The 22736-nt window shown below is 34.7% G+C and overlaps 2 protein-coding genes across 4 annotated transcripts in view; one reads left to right on the top strand and one right to left on the bottom strand.

Moving 5' to 3' along the window:
• Positions 1-22736, bottom strand: part of LOC145668594 (cytochrome P450 6k1-like) — a 172579-nt gene that overhangs the window by 27512 nt on the left and 122331 nt on the right. The window contains exon 1 of one of the 3 annotated variants that reach the window (XM_081736612.1): positions 21521-21797. The exons of 1 other annotated variant lie outside the window; for it this stretch is intronic. The gene's annotated coding sequence lies outside the window, so the exon portion shown is untranslated. Of the gene's footprint in view, positions 1-10333; positions 10458-21520; positions 21798-22736 lie in introns of those variants that run through there. One more of the 3 variants, XM_081736615.1, reaches the window with a different exon arrangement.
• Positions 1758-14140, top strand: LOC145667780 (putative cytochrome P450 6a14). The gene is made up of 4 exons (XM_081735219.1): positions 1758-2220; positions 8410-8640; positions 11490-11741; positions 14085-14140. The coding sequence occupies exons 1-4, from the start codon at positions 1758-1760 to the stop codon at positions 14138-14140; spliced, it is 1002 nt and encodes a 333-aa protein (XP_081591345.1).

Genomic DNA, 22736 nt, shown 5'->3' with positions numbered 1-22736 from the left:
ATTTTAAATATCCTATGTGATATTTTACATACATGTTGTCAGCAATTATAAATAAAGAATTGTAATTGAAGATAAAAAGTAATGAAAGATAGGACCATTAAACCAGACGTAATTTTATGGGTAACGTGCTGTTTCATCCCATCAATAATAAACACGTTTTTGTTTAGCTTTTCCTATTAGAGAGAATATTTCCTTCTAATGGTATGAAATACTCGACTGATTCCAGTTCTATTGCTTCCTTACTACTATGTAGAGACCTGCTTGATAATATACGCTACAAATAGTTTGCTCATAGTTGTACTGTACATTCAATCTACGCCAAATCATACTGGTTGAATTAAATTAATTAGACTTATATGCATATATTATCTGCATCCTTAAGTGCTATAATACAAACTGTTATGCTACTAACTGTTGCAAAATATATAATTGCACGCCAACTTCTAGCCTAATATTCTGTCCAAAACTATACGAGACAACTATGAATAAACAACGTATGCGTAGTCCTATATACGTATTATTATTTACTCAATACTTCTAATAATATTTATTTATACTCTTCTATATATCTTTATTCATAAATTCAATTGATGTTTTGGCCCACCCCGCTGGTCTAGTGGTGCCCTCGCCAATAGTCAAGTGTCTAGTGCGTGCACCTTTTTTTTCAATGGAAGAGGTTATGTGAAATTTTAACTGTTCTCAATATTTCGGTGTTCATGTTCCTGTCGTGTTAGGTAGAAAATGGTAACAGAGTGAAATCACGAAAATTAGGAAAATCAAGTTTAAAAAAGATGCTAGCGCCTGTGCACGCAATCCATGGGTTCAATTTCCGGTGCAAGAGTACAAAAATTTAATTTCAGAATCGTTTACTTTCATTAACATCAGTCTTCTTCAGCCTACAGGATATAGCCATTGGACCTTAAACTAAAATTTCATTCAATTAAAGATATGTTTAGATGCAGATCTAATTCCAAGTTCCCTATGTCACTAAGTACTATTATTAATAATATTTTGTAATATAATAAGTTCAATTTAAAAGTTTATAAATGAGTGGTGATGGAAGATGGCGGATGAGTATCTATCATTCCATGTATTACTATTTTGTAACCATGGTATAATATTCCACAACTTATTGTTCTGCTAATCTACTTCTAAATTATTCTTAAGCACTTTCAGACTGTTAAAGAATTATTGTCAGATATAATTTGCAACTTGCTCCTTAACCAATACGTTAATATTAAATATTTATTTTTTACTTTCAGGAACTACACATACTAAATGGATTGATTAGACCTATTTTCCAATACCAAAATGGAAGATTACTTAAAAGTGTTATCGTCAAAGTGGATTGCAATTATTGTATTGATTATCAGCATAGTCTACATTTATTTACAATGTATTTTTAGTTATTGGAGAACACGACATGTGACTTATGTTCAACCAAGCTTTTGGTTTGGAAATTTCAAAAATTTGTTTTTTCGGAAACAACACAGTGCTCAACTCGTAACAGCATTATATGGCAGACACAATGAGCCATTTTGTGGATTTTTTCCATTCGTGGAGACCAGCTATTATGCTGCGTGATCCAAAACTAATTAAAACAATTTTTGTTAAAGATTTTGACCATTTCTTTAACAGAGTATTCAATCCAAAGGAGAATGTTGAACCATTGGTGTCAAAAAATCTGTTTAATTTAAAAAAAAGAAGAATGGCGAAGGATGCGAATGAAATTAACACCAACTTTTATGGCTAGCAAAATGAAAAACATGTTTCCGTCTATTGTGACTTATGCAACAGAGTTTAAAAGAGTAATTAGAGAATTTTCATCTAATAGTATAAAGATAATTGAAGTTGATGATATGTGTGCAAGATATGCAATGGACGTTGTAGGATATTGCCTTTTTGGTTTTCAGTGCAATTGCTTGAAAGAACGTGATGCTGGTTTTCGAAAAATGGGTCAAAAAGCATTCGCTCGCACAAGACCTCGTAGTTTTTGCTTTCTGTCCAATTTTGTAAATCCGAAAATAGCTAAATTTTTGCGAATTCCTCTTGTGCCGAGTGACGTGAAAAGTTTTTTGGCCAACGCCGTAAAGTCGGCGATAGACTATCGCAATAAAAACAATATAACATATAATGATTTTTTGGATACATTACTTAAGTTAGAGAAAACATTAGCTACTGAAACTAAAAGTGATGATTGCTTCTCGAATAGTGATACAGGTAAGTGCGTTCATAGTCATGCATTTAATATTTTGTGTTATTCTGTAGCAAATATAACTTCATTTATTGTATTAAATACTGTACAGTACGTCTAATTGCTTATAAATCATTGCATTCAAGAAGGCCGATAGGTTTAGACTATCTATATAAACTTTTGGATAAACAGTACTAATCAACGTCTGCAGCACGAACAAAAGTGTTCAATTCTAAATAGAAATTAAAAGTTTTGCATAATTGCGATTGCCATCCGGAAAGTGGTACCCGTTTGTGCAATAAAGACACAGTAGTACATATTAACAAATATACACATTTTTATTGGAAAGAGCATACTTTACACTACTTCTCCACATAATCACCAAGCAAATTGAGGCATTTGTCATACCGTGTGACGAGTTTTTGTATTCCAGCGTCATAGTCCTCTGCCGTCAGCGTATTGAGATACGTAGTCGCGCCTCGTTTAAGTTCTTCATCGCTGTCAAATCTTTTTCCCGCCAGAAAATCTTTAAGCTTTTCAGACTTAAAGATTTTCCCGCCAGAATGTTCACAGAGTTCATCAATTGTGACGCGCCGATCGTTCCTCACGCATTCGTCTACTGACCTCAGCAGTTCGTCTGTAATGACAGATGGTCTCCCTGAACGCTCCTCGTCGTTTGTACTTCCCCTCCCCAGGTTGAGGTTGCGACACCAACGCCGAACAGACGACTCGTCCATCACATTGTCTCCACACACCTCCTTTAATTGGCGATGAATTTCATAAGGTCGAACGTTTCGTGCATTAAGAAATTTAATCACGGCCCTCACTTCACAACTGGCGGGGTTCTCAATTCGTTTAATCATTATAAACGAGCACAGACACAACACAAGCACTGCTAGCGTCACGCAACCTCGCACAGAGCAGGCAGACAAGCCACTGACGCAGTCTGACCTTGCCCAGCGGCTCCCCGAGTCGTCAGCGCTTCATGCGGCGCAAACGGGTACCACTTTCCGGATGGCCCTCGTATTATTGATATTGTTGCAACAATGCAAGTAGTATGAGGTCACAGTTAGGAGTAAGTGTGTCACTGTTAGGAAATATCAAACGTGTATACAAGCATAATATATAAAGTTACATGAACCTAACTGACTCATTGACAAAATCACAGGAACTTTCAGTTGACGTGAAAAGCTTAAATTTGGCTTCCTTCAGCTTTAGGAGAGAAACTTAGAAGAAAATTTATATATATGGGGATAAAGGGATGACGAAATTCTCAGTATTATTTAAGTTTTTTTTTTCATAAAATTTCATGTTTTAGTTAACTGGAATTAGAGTAAATTAGTATTTTTGTAGGTTTTTGATGTGTTGTCTACATAAATCACCAAAAATAAAGATTTGCAATTTCATGTGGGTTTTATGGGTAACTGTAAAATCTTTCAAATGTTATTTAGGGTCTAGATGAAACACCTTCTTCACACCATAATTATTAGGCTCCTCCGGTAGGACTACAATGATGAATTAGCCTTCCAGAACTAACCTAAAAAGAAATCCCCAAAAGTGAGCATTCTTAGTACGTATCTAGAGATTTAAGGCAGAGAAGAAAAATTTCCCCGTGTTATTTAAATAGTTTTTTTTAATATAAACCTAAAATCTTAGCTATTTATATTTGGAATAGAAAGACAAAACTTACAATATACTATTAAAATTTATCCAGCTGTGTTTGGTCAAAAGTTACAATTTCGGGGCACTATCTTGTAATTTTGTAAAATGAATACGTTTAGATAAGACACTTTGCAGCAACTGTTAATTCGATTTCTATCAACTGTTCATCGATCTCTAGAGTTCCTATAGATTATAATACTTCCTTACTTTTATTTATATATTTTATTTACATACTCGTATATATGTGTATGGATGATTTACCTACTTTTGTTCGAATTTGTTAGTTTTCAACTTGCCAGTGAGTTAGAGAGATACAATAATATACAGGCAATAATAAAATAGAGTACTTAGCCATTTAAAATATTTACCAGTTAATCAAAATACCATTCAGATCGACGTTTATTTATGTTGACTTGAGTATTTCAGATTCCCTTCTGTCATATTTTTTGTCTTATCTTCGTATCTATCTCTGAACGAATTAATATGTTTGTGTCAGTTTTATCAAGACAATGCCCTCATGAATCTCATAGTTCAGTGTATCTCATTCATTTCGAACTTGATAAGTTGATAAATGTTGTTTAATGAATTAATACACATGAATTTAAAAGCAAATAATGCTTTCCTTCCTTGACTACTCTCCCAGAACCTTCATAGCTCTTACGTAATTCTTGATATGACGCTGGTGTTTTTGTCTTTTTCTCTACGTTTTCTGTGACCCTACATTTCATGTACTGCTGCATATTTGAATATCATATTAAAATTTGTATTGAAACACGTGAATACATGCGCAATTACAAAAGCAATTATACAGGGGGATCCGGAAGTGGTCGTACCCCTAATTGATGTTTTCTGACGGTTTTAGGTTTTACCCACTTTGGTTGGTAACATTACTTGGCATTGTCTGGCAACATTGCTATACATGTTCATTTGTTTTCTGCTCTTTTCTGCTTGGTAACAGTTATTTGCAGTGAAGTTGGAGTAATCAACAATGTGTGATCGAAGTCTATACCTAGGTATAGCACTGAACAAAGATTACTTGTTGTGGTTTGGCTTCACGATGTGACGATACCAGATAATGCTCTCTGGGGTTTCATAAAGCAACAAGTAAGAAACATTCCATATCACACAACGTAGGAATTACGAGCAGCTGTGGAGCACGCCTTCACCCTCGTGACTCCGGATTATCTCCGCAAAACATTTGCGAGAACTTCGCGGCTGGCGCAGAAATCAACTGTGTTACGACATGGGTGGTGATCATACGGATGTTTATGACTCTTAAGACTTAAGACTTCAAGATAACTGTGTACAGACATTCTACTATAACTAACATTATACTGTTGAAACTAAAGGGGTGTTACGCCCACTTCCGGATCACCCTGTAGAGCTTCTCGCAACATTTACGGTTCCCCATAAACCGTGGAGTAAGGGCTCTATTTTCGACACCATCCTAATATATTCACATAAAACTCTTGGAATCAAATTGGTTATAGCCTCTTCCATCCGATTTTTTACGAGTACCTACAATACTTTGTATCAGTAACAATATTATTGAGCTCTAAAACAATGTAGGCCGAGTGCCATTTCAGTGAAGCTTTTCAAATATTTCGAGACGAGACATATGATTTCGAAACTAGACATCGTTTTCATCTCAGCTATTCGATGTGAGACAGCCTTAATTCTGTTCGAACTGTTTTAGTCGAACACTGCTACTCAGGGACGTAGCCAAGGAGTAGGTCCTGGAGGTCTGGACCTCCTCCGAAATCCCGATTTTTCTGTAAATTTAGCCTAATATTAGGGGTTATTTTTATAAATGTTAATATAATCTATCTTCATATTGAAACTGGACACCTCCCGAAATAAATTTCTATCTACATATCTGCTGCCACTTGTTCTATTCAACACTCGCAGCACAATGACCACACTCATGTAACAACAAATCTGATGGAATGACATCAACTCTTGTTATTCCATGGGTCTGACGCGGGTCAAAACATAACATCTTCTGACGAGCCCCGATACCGTTGAGCTGGACGGTAATATCCCTACTTGATATGAATGCAGTGCGAGAATATCATTAACACATATTCTGGAGTTTGTCAGGGGATGGAATACATTATCAACTTGCAGAGCGTTGGCTTCGCATTCGGGAGGTCGCGGGTTCGATTCCCGCTGCCGACCATCCTGATTGGGGTTTTCCAGGGTTTCCCTCAATCCTACCAGGCAAATGCCGGGATGGTACCTACTAAAACAGGCCCTGGCCGATACCTTCCCAAATCCTTTCCATTGTTGTTATTATTGTTGTTGTTGTTGTTACTGTTAGATATCCAGTGTAAAATGGCCTCAGAGCTGTATCTGGTGATTGTTAAATAAATAAAAAAAAATAAAATAAAAAAAATAATGTATCTCATTTTTGGATTTCATGATTTTGATCTTGATTTCATTTTTTATATATAATGGAGTTAAACTTCATATTAATATAATTAGTGCCATTATCTTCTTTCAGTGAATGTGAGTAAAACTGTGCAGTGGTAAATTTCTTAAAGCAGTTTTTAGGATCCCGTTCTTTCGCGGGAAAGGAAGAAACGTTGTAAATGAGGGTATGATATATATCTTATAAAAAATCGACTTTCCATGACACTTTGATAGTTCTATTTTTGTAAAACAATAGATCACTGGAACTAATTAAGACAGCATGTTGTTATTAGTTAATGATAATTATTACTAGTTTCTGCCTAGGCTAGGGTGGTCACATTTAGAAAATTTTAAAAAATGGAACACTTGGCAAACTGGCAATATTTGGCACTCCACGTACATATCTATAGTTATTATGTCGTTATTGATGCCATTGAGGAAGAAGTCTATATACTTTCAAAATAACAGTCTTTAGTTATTTAAGCTTACTCCGATTTTATTTTTTATATATATATTTTAACATTTAACAGAAAACAATCGACTGTCTCGTATTGCATATATAATGACAGTATTTCATGTATAAGGGTTGATCTGTTCTTGAAACCAATGTTGAAGTAGGTTAGAAGTTATTTTTCTGGGCATCTATGGCCTATCTAAGCCCGTCGCACATGAAGGCACATGCTCTTCGGCGATCACACTATTCACGAAAAAAAAAACGAATGGGGAAGGAAGGAAGCACCCTGGGACCATTATGTTAGACACCATTCCGACATTTGTCTGATGTGAATGAGAAAAAACAAACTGGAAACCTTCACTCAGGATGGCTGGCCTGAAAGAGCTTTTACACATTTGCGGCCGAGTATACTAACACAGAGTCAAAGCCAGGATCGCTCGCAGGAAAAGACTACAGCGTTACGACTATGCTGCTTGGTGTCACTATAACACTAGGTAATCAGGTCCAGTTACCAAAATTCGGAGAAAAACAGACATGGTTTGTAAGGTATATGGGAAAGTTAACATTGCATCTTTCATTATATGAGTTTATATTAACAATATCTAGATATGAATAACTTAAGCTTTGAAAGCAGCTACAGATAGAGACCTTAAAAGTGAAATGAATACAAAATGACCGAAGTGAACTTGATTCTCTTATCCACTGAATGCGTCATCTGTATGTCTATATGAGTTCAAAGAATATATAGCTTTTAAGTTCTAAAAAAAGAAAAAAAAGAAAGAAAGAAACGAAAAGAAGAAAGATAGAACAGAGAGAAAATGCGAGATGGCAAAGAACGGAAAGCGAGATCAACATATACAGGAAAGGGCTTCTTTCTACCAGTAGTATAAGCTAACTAGACCCAAACCAGATCACAAATATTTACACTTTATCTAAATTCATATTCTTTTTACTATCATACATTCATCTTCGCGATTAGTTGCTTTGTGCGGACTGGTTATGTTTCACTCGTTAAGAAGGTGTGAAAAGATGCTAGTGAATATTTGTTTCCGAAATTACAATAAGAATTTAAATGAAATAGGATATTATTATTATTATTATTATTATTATTATTATTATTATTATTATTATTAATAATAATAATAATAATAATAATAATAATAATAATAATAATAATAATAATAATAATAATAAGAAGAAGAAGAAGAAGAAGAAGAAGATGTAAACCACAATAACATTTCCTTAACAAATTCATCCGTTTTAGTGGTTGCACAGAAATATTAATACTTTCAGCACTAAGCTCAAAAATCCAGATGTTTTATTCTGGTGCAACAGCATCCACTGGCCTCTTGAAGAATATAAAGATGTGCATAATATAGATGCAATGCACATGGCTCCTTTAATGAACCAAGTGTGAATAAAATATACGCAAATTGTGTTTAAAGTATTAATATAACAATACATATTTCTATGTTTTACTGTAACTATTTTTTCAACACCGAGGTGATCCAACATTATAAACTTACATAAAGATGGAATCCGAACTACCGTAATGTTTACCGGGAATCTAATTCGGGACTCTATACACAAAAGGCGAATGCTTGTCGGCAATACAACAAGGAGGGCTTATGTTATAACTTTGCAGGCAATTCTACGTAATTTAATATGTTGTAATTTTTTTTTTCAGGAAAGAAATCACTTAATGAAACAGATATTTTGGCTCAATGCATTTTATTTCTTTTGGCTGGATTTAATACCACTGGAGATACAATGAGCTTTTGTCTATATGAGTTAGCACTGAATCCACATGTTCAAACCTCTTTACAAGACACTATTGACAATCTTTTAGATAAATATGAAAAGAATATCTGTTACGAACTGTTGCAAGAGGCACTCTACCTTGATTGGACAATTTCAGGTATTTACTAACAGTATAATCAACTATATTTAAGAGCAGGCCCTACTTTATATGTTGTGTATATTCCACGGCGAGAACTTGAATTTCCCTTTTTAGGACCTGCAGGAAATATAACGTAATAAGCTATTGCCGCTTCTCGAAACTTCTCCAAAGCGTGAACTGTAACAATATAGGCAGAAAAGGAGCTCAAACCACTCGATGACTTAGTGTCATAGGAGCGTATCTACAAAAAGCTGTTTTTCTTTTCTTTTCAGAATCGCGAAAAGAAATGTTTTCATATTTGATTTTAGTTTTTGATAATCCAAAATGCTTTTAATTTTATCAACCATTTTTTACAAGGAAGTTTGACTTATAACCATTTCACAGAAAGAAACTTTCGACCTCTGATATGTCAGAAATATTCGTATCTTAAAAAAAAAAAAAAAAAAAAAAATGTAGATACGTTTTTTTGACACTAAGCCGTTGCACTAATTCTGTTTCTTTCTCTTTTTTTCTCTTAACAATGATGCAGTAGGAGAACCTTATGTAAATGTATTTATTCTTCAGAAACAAGATTTCTGAAGTCCTAACACTATTACTATGGAGGTCAAAAATCCATATACGAGGATTGTTGGAAAAGTTTCTGCAAACTTCTATTGACAGTATTTCAGCTAATATCACTACTACTACTACTACTATTACTACTACTACGTACAGTTAGTGTTCCAATATTATAAAATTGGGAAGAATAGACCTTTCTATGTTTAAATTATCTTTGATTGTTTGTTTAAATCTACCCATTTATTTTTCATGGCAATTTGAAGTAGTTTTGCTTGAGAAGTGGAAATTTCTAGTTAACTCTTTTGAGCGATTATTATTATTATTATTATTATTATTATTATTATTATTATTATTATTATTATTATTATTATTATTATTATTTTAATGATTTCAAATGTAGTCAGAACCAAAACAGTACATCAAACTACTTCTTTTGCCATTTGGGAATGAACTACCATCCAAGAGAACTCTGTACAATTGATTTTCCGATATCCAGCGTGTTTGCATATTTCTCAGCCCATCTATGCTTGATGCTGTGCTGAAATGATTGAGAGAGATCACCATGTCACATATCGTGAGATTCAGAGATCCTTACACATTGACACGAAAGCGATACATTAGATTTTGCATAGTCATCTGAACACACGGAAACTTTCAAGTCATTGGATCCCACACAACTTGATTGAAGGTCAAAAATAGACTCGTGTCAATTGATGTAAAAAATACTCAAAAATTGAATAGAAGTAAGTCAAAATTTGGTCCACTACTACACGGTTACAGGGGATGAAATTTGGATCTATTCTTACGAAACGGTAACTAGATGGCAATCTACTATTTGGGTGTTTCAAAGTACGCTAAAACCAATAAAAGTTGTTTGTTCAAGGACTGCTACCAAGCAAATGATTGTTTGTTTGTTCTGTTGTACTTTAAATGTGATAACTACAGCTTTAGCAGAGTAAAGAACTGTAAATGCTGAGTAATAAACAACAATTACTTTGCCAGAGATCATTTGATATACACACATAATGAATTTCGTAAACCTAAATTGTTCCATCATTTTTCACCACCACAACAGCAGTTTCCATTCAGCCGATCAAACTGTTCATTCTTTCCAATGGAGACGTCACGTTTATGATTTATTGTCCGTACTCACCTGATTTAACACCTAATGACATCTTTTTGATCCAACACATCAAAAATGAGATGCATGGTGAGCGGTTTGTGATGCCTGTTGACGCATTACCAGCAGCGGTTTCTTAGGTAGCCCTACTTCTTAAAATTGTTGTGAAAAAGAAACGAATTATCAATGGTAATTTAAAGACAGAAAAGTCTCATCTTCCGAATTTTAAGGTATCGGAACACTAGCGCCACTGTAAGTTGTAGTTTGCAAAACCCTTTCCAGTAGCCCCCGTATTTACATTTAAGGGGAGGGATATAGAAGCCGAAACTGTGACAATGAGTTGTTTCTTCTCACTAGAATATACAACGTATTTCAAACTTGTGTTTGTAATATAGGTTTGATCGAGTAGTTAAACAGTTAATCATCCCCAACCTTAAATACCTGCCTAATACCTTGATATTACACATCACGGTTACAGCAACAAAGTTTATAACGACACTTTTTTTAGGTCTCTTTGGTTACGTCATAACCGAGTTCAACTGTATAACATCGCTAAGATTTTAGATTTTACAATCTATATATATAAAAGAGAACGCACAAAATCCTTTGTCCGCTCATCACGCTAATACGGCTGAACCGATTTCTTTCATTTTTGGGGGGTTGTTAGGATTTGGACCCTAGATGGTTTTTATCATATCACTTTAATTTTCAATTACCAGTGTCTTGAGATAATTGACCATTCAGGTGTCCATTACGTACAAATCCTTTGTTATTAGTTCATCATAGGTATAAAAATAAACGTATTTATATGCAACCCGCATGACCCTGTGACTCGGCGGGTTAACATAACTGACAGGCGTTATAATGGTTTTTATCATATCACTTGAAAGCGAAAAAGTAAAAATTATCTAAGTAACAAAGTTTATTGCGTTCGGGGGTGACCGCAGCGAAGCGGGGCGGGTTAACATAAATGACAGGCGATATAATGTTAACATTTACTGCAATCTTCTATGGTTTTTATCATATCACTTGAAAGCGAAAAAGTAAAAATTATCTAAGTAACAAAGTTTATTGCGTTCCGGGGTGACCGCAGCGAAGCGGGGTGAACGCTGCTAGTACCTCTATAATACTGAATGCATGCCTTTCAATTGTTAAATCATAGCTTTATTTAATCTCCATCTACTTTCAGAAACATTACGTAAATATCCATTGGCGCCTTTTTTAACGAGGATTTGTAGCAAGGACTATAAAATTCCTAACACAGAAATTATAATAGAGAAAGGAATTCCAGTTTATTTACCAGTTTACGCTCTTCACTATGATGCTAAATATTACAAAAATCCCCAAAGATTTGCTCCTGAAAGATTTAGCGAGAAAGTAAAGAAACAGGGACCAAAAGCAGTTTATCTACCCTTTGGGGATGGACCAAGAAGTTGTATTGGTAAGTTATTTCATATAAGAGTATGGGCGGAGTTATGGGGAGCATGGGGGGGTATTGCCCCCTCAACTTTTTGACAAAAAATAAAAATGCCACCTACCAAGACCTCCGAGACCGACCGGAAAATCTGCCCGTGCGTCGCGTCTTAGTCCAAGACGTCACAATTAGAGTCGCTTATGAAACAAGAAATAAGACTTATGAAACAAGAATATCACCTCAAAATGGAATCGTCAAAGTGATCTCTTTTACCGGAAAGTGTATCTCTTCCTATTAGAGTAGTTCTGTTTAGTCTATTACTTCGTAAAATAAATAAATAAATAAATAAATAAATAAATAAATAAATAAATAAAATAAATAAAATAAATAAATAAATAAAAATTAAAAAATCTGTACCATCTTGTCTCATGCACAAACTTAGTTGTGGCTACAGATAGAAAGCAAAACTTATAATATATAGTGAAATGTAGCTTATATTTTTCCAATAGATGAACATATTGTAAAAAGTCGAAATAAAGTAAATAAACATAATATTCTTACATGTATCATGCATATAAAGTTACACAATTTTTAAAAATGACAACTTTTTTCTTTCAAATTTTGTAACTGGATTCTGATATAATTTTGAATAGGAGTTGTTCATTTTTGAAAGAGAGAGAAGAAATTTCACACTATATTGAAAGGAAATTATTTTTCAGTACAATATTTACAATATTTACAGCACGCTGTGCGGCCCATTGGCCCAGTGGTACAACATTCACCTCTGGTGTAAGGGGTCTCTGGTTCAATCCCGTATCATGTGAGTTCGTATTGGACAACATCATGGTCGTGCTTTCTTCCTCTCTTTTCCTCTCACATTATCACTTCGTGAATTCTTTCATAAACATTCACTTTGATTAATCACCCGTGAGCTCCTTCGTGGCTAAGTGGTTAGCATGCGCGCCTTTGGTGTGGGAGCCCCGTATTCGATTCCCGGCTGGCTTCATGTGGTTCTGATTCCACGTTAATCAGTAGATCTACGTTTCATGTAGCCTTGCTGCTGAACGGGATTCTAAAATTACAATCTATTCAACTCAACTCATTAATCACCTGTCTCCTTTAGGCTAAAACCACATATTCGAAACGTAAAATAAGAAATTTAATTTCATGTAAAATACGCTACCTTGAGATCCAACACTACTTTCGCTGTTATCCAAGTTATTGATACATTCAACGCTATTATATCAACGCCTCCAATACCATGAAAACTAAGACTCCAGAAGCCCTGTAGGATATCTTATGGCATAGACGTACACAGGGGTGGGTCCTAGCAGTCCATACACACACACTCCACGAAACCTGTCTTTTCTGTAAATTTAGTCTAATTTTAATGGTAATTTCACAAATTTTAATATAATTTATCCTCACGTTGAATTTGGATCCCCCTCCAAATGCTTTAGATCCAACCGAAATAAATTCCTACGTATGTGCTTGTTTTATGGTATCGAAAGTTAGCGGTACCATACAGCTTTTACACGGTAACATTTTTTGATTAGCATCATGTCGTAATGTATAAAGAAACTAAAAACTTGAAGAGAGTGTAATATAGCTCCAAGACTTTAAACGTGAGGAAGTTTGGGCTATTGTGGTTATCACACTACAATATTAGTAGTGTCTCTGTTCCATACAAGGATTTTTCTTTCTTCCAATTCATAATGTTTCCTTCCTCTCTTTTGACGCACTGTGTCACAACAATTGGATCACGAAATATTGCAAAAGACATTATGAAATAAAATTTGTTCAATTTTTGAGAAATTCCATAAGATATACCACGGCATGGAAAATGCTAAAGCATTTGCTGTTTTACACGGGATGTTGACAATGATAGCATTGTTGCTACTAGAAATTGTGCAATAACATAGAAAATTATGTAAGATAAAATGAGCAGAAAAGAAAAAGATATGATATATTAGTCTTCTGAAACCACTGTTGTACAGTATAGCCTCTAATCGAGTGTCAGCGTTGCCAATGTGTGTCTAATTGCACAAAATGTGTGCAATTTTGGCCTGTTTGTGCATTTTGTGTGTAATGCCAATCTGTGTGCATTTTGTGTGTAATTTGGCACAATTAAAAATGTTGATCATTGATGATTTTTACGAAGTTCCTTTCATTCAAATATTCATTATTTACACCATTTTTTCTGAAAATTGCCTTCTAAAAACTAGGAGCTCCAACGCCTGACTCAAGGCCAGCGCAATAAAACCACAGAGAAAATAAGTTATTTGTTATTATTGTTAATCTCTTGTTAGTTTCTCTACAGTATGCTAAAACCTATCTTGCTTCCTTGGTACCTCAATTTTTGTTTTTCAGAGGCGGGTGTCATGACATCCTTAAGCAAAGACGCTTTATTCAAGCAAGCAATGTGAATGAATGTTGACCCTTGATGTTGGCCAAAACATGAGGCGGAGGTGGTAAGAAGTCTTTTGTCTTCTCACCACTTGTGAAGAAAATGCCATTTTGCAAACAGATGAACAACAGTCAACAGAGTGGCCGATGTCCAATTAAAAACATTAAGTACGTCGAAAGCAATGGCGCAGACTTTCCAAGATTTATGTGGGTGCATATCAATGGCGGGTCATATTAGCCTATATATTTTCAGGGAAGTCTCGATGTTTGATTGATTTACTTTTGGTTAAAATATTTTATGAACATTGTCATAAAGGCCTGTGCTGTGAGAAAGTAAAATATTCCGGTACTATAAGGATAAGTTGGGGATGCCCTAGCTCAGTCGGTAACACGACTGATTTAAACGCAAGAGAAACTGGTTCAAACCCGAGTTCAAGCTAAAAATCTTGTGGGTGCGCCGCACCCACAAGATTATTTATGTGGGTGCCGGAGCCTGGAGCACCCACGTAGTCGGCGCGCATGGTTGAAAGTAAAATTATAAATACGAAAATTAGAATGAGTACATCAAAATGTTGCTAAATGGACAAGAAAAGTTTTTTCGTTATATTGTTCTTCTTTACAGATCTTTTGACATGAAATTATTTACCACATACATGTCTCTGCCGATTATATACATAGTAAGAGTGTTAAATGTACCCTGCGATATCATTATCCAAATATATTCGCGCAACAAGCCTGTTATAGATATGCGACAATAATTTTGGACATGAGTGTACTTAAAGGTATGTACGTCATTAGACATAATATACATATAGTTAGGTAGTTATGTATTGTGTAATGTTGTGTGCACAGTCTTCCAGCTTGTGTGTAAAATTGTGCAATTTGGACGGAAGGTGTGTGTAATTTTGCTTGCCGTGTCTGGCAACACTGGGACCAATCATATTGAGGCATTCAGCGATCGCATCAGTTTTTATATATAAGGGTCTATAAACTTTTGAGCAACGGCGTATCCAAATATATTCGTGCAACAAGCCTGTTATAGATATGCGACAATAATTTTGGACATGAGTGTACGTATAGGTATGTACGTCATTAGACATAATATACATATAGTTAGGTAGTTATGTATTGTGTAATGTTGTGTGCACAGTCTTCCAGCTTGTGTGTAAAATTGTGCAATTTGGACGGAAGGTGTGTGTAATTTTGCTTGCCGTGTCTGGCAACACTGTCGAGTGTACATGTGTGGCAAGAGAAGTGTATAGTCAAGTACTGTCTATAAACAAGAGTTTCCATTGGAGGAGAAATCAGGCAGCATCAGAAAAATTTTGCATCCTAAGTGAACCAATTTTTAATCATAACCAGCTTGTTTTTTAACCATGTTTCTAAATACAATTCTATAACCTAACAAGCTCCTTCATGGCTAAGTGGTTGGCGTATGCGCCTTTGGAGTGGAAGACCCAGGTTCAATTCCGGGCAGGAGCTCATGTGCTTCAGATTCCACGTTAATCAGTAGGTCCCGTCTCATACAGCCTCGCTGCTGAAAGGGACGTTAAACTCAAAATCAACTCAACTCTATAACCTAACACATTAACAACAGCATGGCACTATAAGATTGGAATGTTTGGAAGGAGCTGGTATACGAACAACTTTTATCCATTAATATTATACGTATATATAATCTGATACAACTAAATGTAACATTCGTAAACAATAAACAAATTTAAACTCTCTCTCTCACACACACACATACACATACACACACACACACACACATACATACACACATACATACACACACACACACACACACAAATACTTCTCTAACTAAGAAGTTCATTACATTATTGCCTAATTATTTAAAGTTCTGTCAGACATCGTATTTCATTCCAAATAGCGCCCTAAGTCCAAAATTCTACATAAAAATATTATATGTATATACAGTACTCCTCAAAATTTAATGCATATAATTAATACCTTCAGGTTGACGCATGGATCGAATGCTATGTATTTTTGGATCAAAGGATCTGATATATTTCAATCAAAAATTTTCTTGTAGACCTTTATTTGAAGAACTACATATAGTGTGGCAGAATCCAAACTATGAGTTAACTCAGGATCATGTGCTTATACCATAGAAAATATGAAAACTCGATTTAGGTGCCGTTCAAAAAGTTTGTGACCCCCTGATCCAAAAACTAATTATTGGCTAAGATATCAATCTTTTGATCCATTTTTAGTTTTCCTAAAAATCCTCGTTATCATAACTCTGAACTTGAATTATTCTTTAGTTTTCTTTTCAGTTTCTAAAGTTTTACAAAAGTTTATATGAAGTGAGTTGGTCAGTTTACGAAATTTCACAGTGGAATTACATTTAAATAAGAAGAAAAATACCAGCACTACCAAACTGCATTTCGGTAGTTTATAGAATTTTATTTTGAAAACACAAACATCTCATATAATCTTTAAAGCTCAGCATTATCTGAGATAGTTTGGAAATTTCTGTATGCATAACAATGTGAAAACTATGCATAAAGTTCATTTGGGTGTTATTTCATGAAATTTAATCATTACTACTCAAGATATCGAATTAAAAATAATAACCATTAAGTGTAATGTTGTTATATTATTTCAAATGATAGTCTGGACATTTTTAGAACTGAGGTGAACTTAAGAGTCATGAACTTTTATCTATTACAATGTATTTTTCTATCTGTTGGTTTAATTTATTTCTGGAGTATCATGTGCAAGCATTTTGATACTCTTCATTAATTTTATTATAGATAGAAACAGAATAACTAACTAACTAACTAACTAACTAACTCTATGGCCTATGGAACCCGGAGGTTCAGTGCCGCGTTCACAAAACCTCTTCACTGACTTCTATCCTTAGCTAATTGGATCCAGTTTCTACTTTGTATTCCTATCTCTACAGAATAAATAAGGTATCACAGGCAAAATAGTAAAAACAAATCATTCTGTGTTGTAGCAAATAATACTGTCATATAACAAATCCGTAGAAATAATACTGCTGTTATGAGCATGAATACTATTGCCGCGAAGTTCCATCGACACCATCTCGAACGACAACCAGTATCCCACATCACTGTAGGATGATTTTTGGGAGAAATTCGAAAGTGCGTGTTCTGTTACGGATTTGTTCCTGTCAGGAAAGTCATACACTAACGAAAACGTTTGGAAAACAGTGGTTGCCCAACTGTGATTTTGCTTATGGTGTGTGACTTTTCGGAAACCCTTTAGAAGTCAATAAATGGTAGAGAAAAGTTTCAATAAACTACAAATAATATGTTGAACTGGAAACAGAGGAAATAAATCATTCTTTTCTATCTTTCTAGGTAATCGGTTTGCACTCATGGTTATGAAAATAGGTTTAATTTGTCTATTGTCTGAGTATACTGTGGAGACATGTGAACGAACAATTGTTCCTATGGAATTTCAGAAATCAGTACCATTTCTTCAGGCTGAAGATCCGATTTATTTAAATTTTAGAAGAAGGATAAATACACAATCAAGGTCTAAATGATTATAAATACAACAAAATACTATGCCTTTATTTATGTATCTTTACACGAAGTGTTGAAATTGGCTGTTAATTTGTTAAAATAAATGAATAGTATCGATTTCACGAGATTTTCTGCAGGGAACACTTTGAATACACACGGATGAAAGTATGTACTGCAGAACTATTTGTAACCAACGTTGAACACTTTCGGAGATATGTTCCCTCTGAGAATCACTCGCTGAGATAATGAGATCACCACTATGAGTAAATAATTCTTTGTGATTGTTAGTCATTATTACTGTATAAGTTTTGTTATCTTTTTATGTCTTCAGCAAACCAAGAATTATACAAACTAAACATAATACTTCCATGAATTTCTAAGATATTTCTAAGAACTTATGCTATTTAGATTACGCTATTAGTTAGATCACTGATAAGATCTCGATTTCATGTTATCTGAATAATTTTTAGCAATATTAAAGAATAGACTTTAATGTTAATCTTATCATTTAGATGTCAGTACAAAATGATAACTAAGTCATATCTTATGAGAATTTAACGTTTTGATCCCTGGCCTCTGAGACAGACCTTCAAAAAAAAAAAAATGGCATTTTCATTCATGTTTAAAAAATCAAATCCAACTAGTTGATGATGCTCCAAGAGCATTGCCAGAACAAACTTTAAAAGAATGGAGAGATGGAACGGGAAGGATAACTGTGATTGTTCCTACATGTAAAAGTAAATATTTTTTATCCACATCTTCTCTTTCTCGTAAAAATATAAATTTTCTATGATTTACGGTTCCAGAGATATGGCTCCCTAAATCTCTGAAACACGAACTTCTTTGGCCAATATCTGGGAAACGGTGGCCAATTAGCTAGTGTATTTAGTACCAAAATGTTCGCCATCCTCTTAGCTGTTGATTAACATCATCAATATCCCCTCTCTCAATGACTTATGATACCCGAGATATGCCTCCTTAAATCTACCGAAATCGGAAATCTTTTGACCGATATCTCAGGAACGGTAAGAGTGTTGCGAAAAATTCCATCAGTTTCTTAGATAGTTTTTGATGCTCTATCGAATGATAGGCTCAAAATGTAAAAAAAAAAAAAAAAAAAAAAAAAAAAAAAAAAAAAAAAAAAAAACAGACAGACAGACAGACACACTTAGAGAATTCAGTAATGAACTTTTTAAGTCTGTTGAAAATCTAGAAAGGAAAAAAAAATACGTATAATACATCACTGGAAATTTTAAAGTTCCCTCTCTATCTTGGTATGTTATTTTTTTCAATTCAATAATAAGGTAATATTAAAACGTGCATTATGCATTGCATAAAATTAACGAAAAGTAAAAGCAATAAGACAATAAAGAAAAGAGGTGCACTATATTTTACGTACTATATTAGTTTCCAATATTTTGTTCAACATCGGATCAGCATCTGCACTGCACTACAGTATATCAATTTATGATGTGATGCTTTCCTTAGATGAAAAAAAAATCAAGCGGCATTCTTTGTATAGTGCGACTTCCTTAGTGGAAATTTGTACAAAAAGTGTTTTGCATAAGTAAACTCACTAATTTCAGATCCTGCAAGTCTCCGTGTGGATCCTCTCCTTTGCATACAATCAGTGCCTTACAAATAATTTTCAATAATTCTGATAGTAGTAGTTTTGACGTCCGTGAACTTGACCCCCACACGATGCACTAACGATAAAACTAGTCTCAATCGTTAGTGTTTCATTACTGTAGAATCTAGAGCCAAAACAATGGTAGGGGTAAGTACACGCTAGACCCCTACTTCAAGCACTAATGAAAAAAATAGTGCTATTCGTTAGTGCATCGTTAGTGCCTCTTAGTGCACCAACTCCCAACATTAATGTATCAATAATTTAGATGCTAGAAGCAAAACACTTTGGAAGCTAACTTCGCATTAGACCCTTACAGAAAGCACTATCGATGAAACTTAGTGCAATCAATACTCCATCGTTAGTGTTTCTATAAAACACCAATAATTTCGTTAGTGTTTCACTATTAGTGTACATATGGATAATTATATGTCACGAAGCTCCCATAACAAATACATGGGGAATTTTTCATTATGTCAAATTTCCATGAATTTTATAAGTAAAAATTACTACTTATAGTGTAATCGTTATTGCTTCGTTAGTGCTTCTTAGTGGACTAATTCCCAACATTAGTCCTTCAATAGTATGGAGCAAGAAGCAAAAAACTTCAAGGTGCACGAACTTCATGCTAACCTCTCTCCAGGAAGCACTAACAATGAGATCTAGTGCAATTGACAGTGCATCGTTAGTGTTTCTATAAAACACTAAGAGTTTCGTTAGTGCTTCACTATTAGTGTATATATGGCCAATTATATGTTACGAAACTCCTATAAGAGGTACATGGGAAATTTTTCAATGGGTCAAACTCCTACTAAATTCAAAAGTTCTAATGATCTCTTGGGGTGCTGACTAACATACAGCTTCCTTCCTTATTCCTTTCTGTTTCCCCTATTTCCCCAGGTAGTGTGATCGTGGAGGAATGTCATCCCTCATGCGTAAGGAGCAAAAACGGCCATAAATGCTCCTAACGCATGAGAATTGTCAATAATAATAATAATAATAATAATAATAATTCCTAAATTCCTAAAGTAAAATACAATACAGATCATGAAGATGGTACAGATATACGTATCTTTACTGAGCTGCTCTCTTTTTTATTATTAATATTAGTCCTGATCTCGGTTACATGTAGATACATATGAACATAATCATAATGACCAAGAATTGGATCCTTGCATCAAGTACACTGAACGCGTGTATGTTGTGTCAATATAAATTCTAGGGCCACGATGACTTAGTGATAGAGTGTTCACCTCTGGTGCGTGGGGTCCTTGTTTCGATCCCAGCTCGTGCCAAGTGGTTGGTGGTAGACACACACAGTTTGCGTGAGGTTTTCTCAGGGTTCTCCCGTTTTATCCCACTTTTTCATTCCACCATTTTCATTTATTTCTCACCATACCGTCTCCTTTAGCCTAGCCGACATAAATGTTGGACGTAAAACAAAGATTTCAATATAAATTCTATATGTGGTTAGGATTAATCAATGTCTTCTGTGTACAGAAACATGTATATCGAAGAAGTAATGATTCTGATGACGAAGATAACTTAATGAAGGAATAATAAATTGAATATGACAATATGACAAAATTGAATAATAATACGGTCAATAATTTGATGAAATACAGCGTTAATGCTACGATTAAACGATAATATAAATAGGGTCTGCGACAATCTCTAGAATTTTACTAATGAATTCAAGAATGAGAATACGGCGATTGATTGCCTTATAGTATAATGCTATATTTTATAACCTTCCTAGGACCGTGCTGGCTCGGTGGTAGAGCTCTCCTAGTGATGCGTGGTGTCCCTGCTTCTATCTAGTATAATGTCATGTGAACTCTCTTGTGAATGAAGACCGTATGAGTGGGTTTTCGCGGGATTCTCCACTTTATTCATTCCATCATTTCATTCATTTGTTATCATCATTAACGTCTTCCATATCCACGGTGCTAAATCATGAGACGTTAAACAACAAACTTCACTTCACACATAACCTTCTCTTGCATGTGTATTATGCATGTGTAACCTTCTCTTCCATGTGTATCCATGTGGCGTTTCCGATTGATTTGTCCTACTTCAGATTTCCTACGTGTACTATCCGATATAGAGTACCTGAAGTTAACCTGATGGCTTTGCTTACATATACTCTACGGTTTCAATTAGAACAATACTACTGCTGTTATATTTTTAACGTAAGATCTAACCTATTGATGTAAAAGTAATTACTTAATCCATCAAAATTAAACACTTACCAAGTGTAGGGCAATTTGCTCTTTTAATTCCAGTCTAAGTGGCAAACTTTCTTATTTTTGTCAATGGTCCGGTGAATTCTGTTAGGATTGGAGATCTTCTCATACAATCGAATGGAACGTTCTAAAACAAAATATACCTTGATACTAGCATTACAAGGAGATAGCGTACGAATGAAACAAATATTTTAATCAACTCAAGGTAAGACGAAGGAAGTGCACAACTACGGAAGAAGATATACAATACGCCTGGAAGAAGGAACTGATAATCAGTGAAAGCAATAATAACAAAAGAGACAACATAGACTACTTATATGATTCAGTGTACTGTGTACAAAAGTATCATTGTTAACAACATGTTGAGTTGTCATTATAAAATTTCCATTAGAAGATGATAGTGTTTAAATATTGCTTCTGAGTATTTTGATTATGAATCTCTGAGTGCGTACTTGAAGAAAAAAAGGAAGGGCTCTTTGTTATGTTTGATTTCACAACAAACAAAAAAGTTTCATCAGCAGTTCCACTACACTAGCTATTCTCAGTATTTCGTGATAATGATGGATTTCTTTGATGAGCACCATGTTGTCTGACAATAGAATTTGTAGTTTGTATAATTTGATAACATATCCATTATACGTAGAGACTACGTTTATCTCTGAGTCACCAGTAACGCATCGTTTGTAAATAAACGTACGTCAACTATGTTGATTTTTTTTTTCTGTTGGAAATCTTCTTTCATTTCAGCACTCTACCTGAATATAAATTCTGGTTCCTTACGTAACGTTGTTAAACGGCCACTACAATCATAGAGCCTTTCATTTGTGGTTTAAAATGGTAAGAAAAGAAAACGAATTTTAAAATCTGAAGTGGGGAAGTAACCTGTCAAAGTGAATCATGATTAGGGTTATCACATGTGCAAGAACTGAGTAAACATAACGTCATTATTATACAGCCATTGTTCACGTGAAGTAATATTCCTGTGTTGTCTTCCTAAAGTGACGAGTACCTAGAAAGAACTTTTAACAGGGACTGCTTCTGTGAATAAAACGAAGTCTCCAATGCCTCATGATTACGCCTGACAGCCTAAGAACAACGGATAACAAAACACATCATCATCATCATCATCATTATAGGTATTCTGCCCTTATTGGCGGGTTACTTGCCTCAGCTGAGAAGCTTCCATGCTCCACGGTCTTCTTCTAACCTCTTCGTTTTCACG

This window comes from Thermobia domestica, chromosome 13 (assembly GCF_964235325.1).
Source record: "Thermobia domestica chromosome 13, izTheDome1.hap1.1, whole genome shotgun sequence".
NCBI classification, from domain to species: Eukaryota; Metazoa; Arthropoda; class Insecta; order Zygentoma; family Lepismatidae; genus Thermobia; species Thermobia domestica.
The sequence above is the reverse complement of the archived record's forward strand: the minus strand, read 5'-3'. Positions and strand labels throughout refer to the sequence as shown.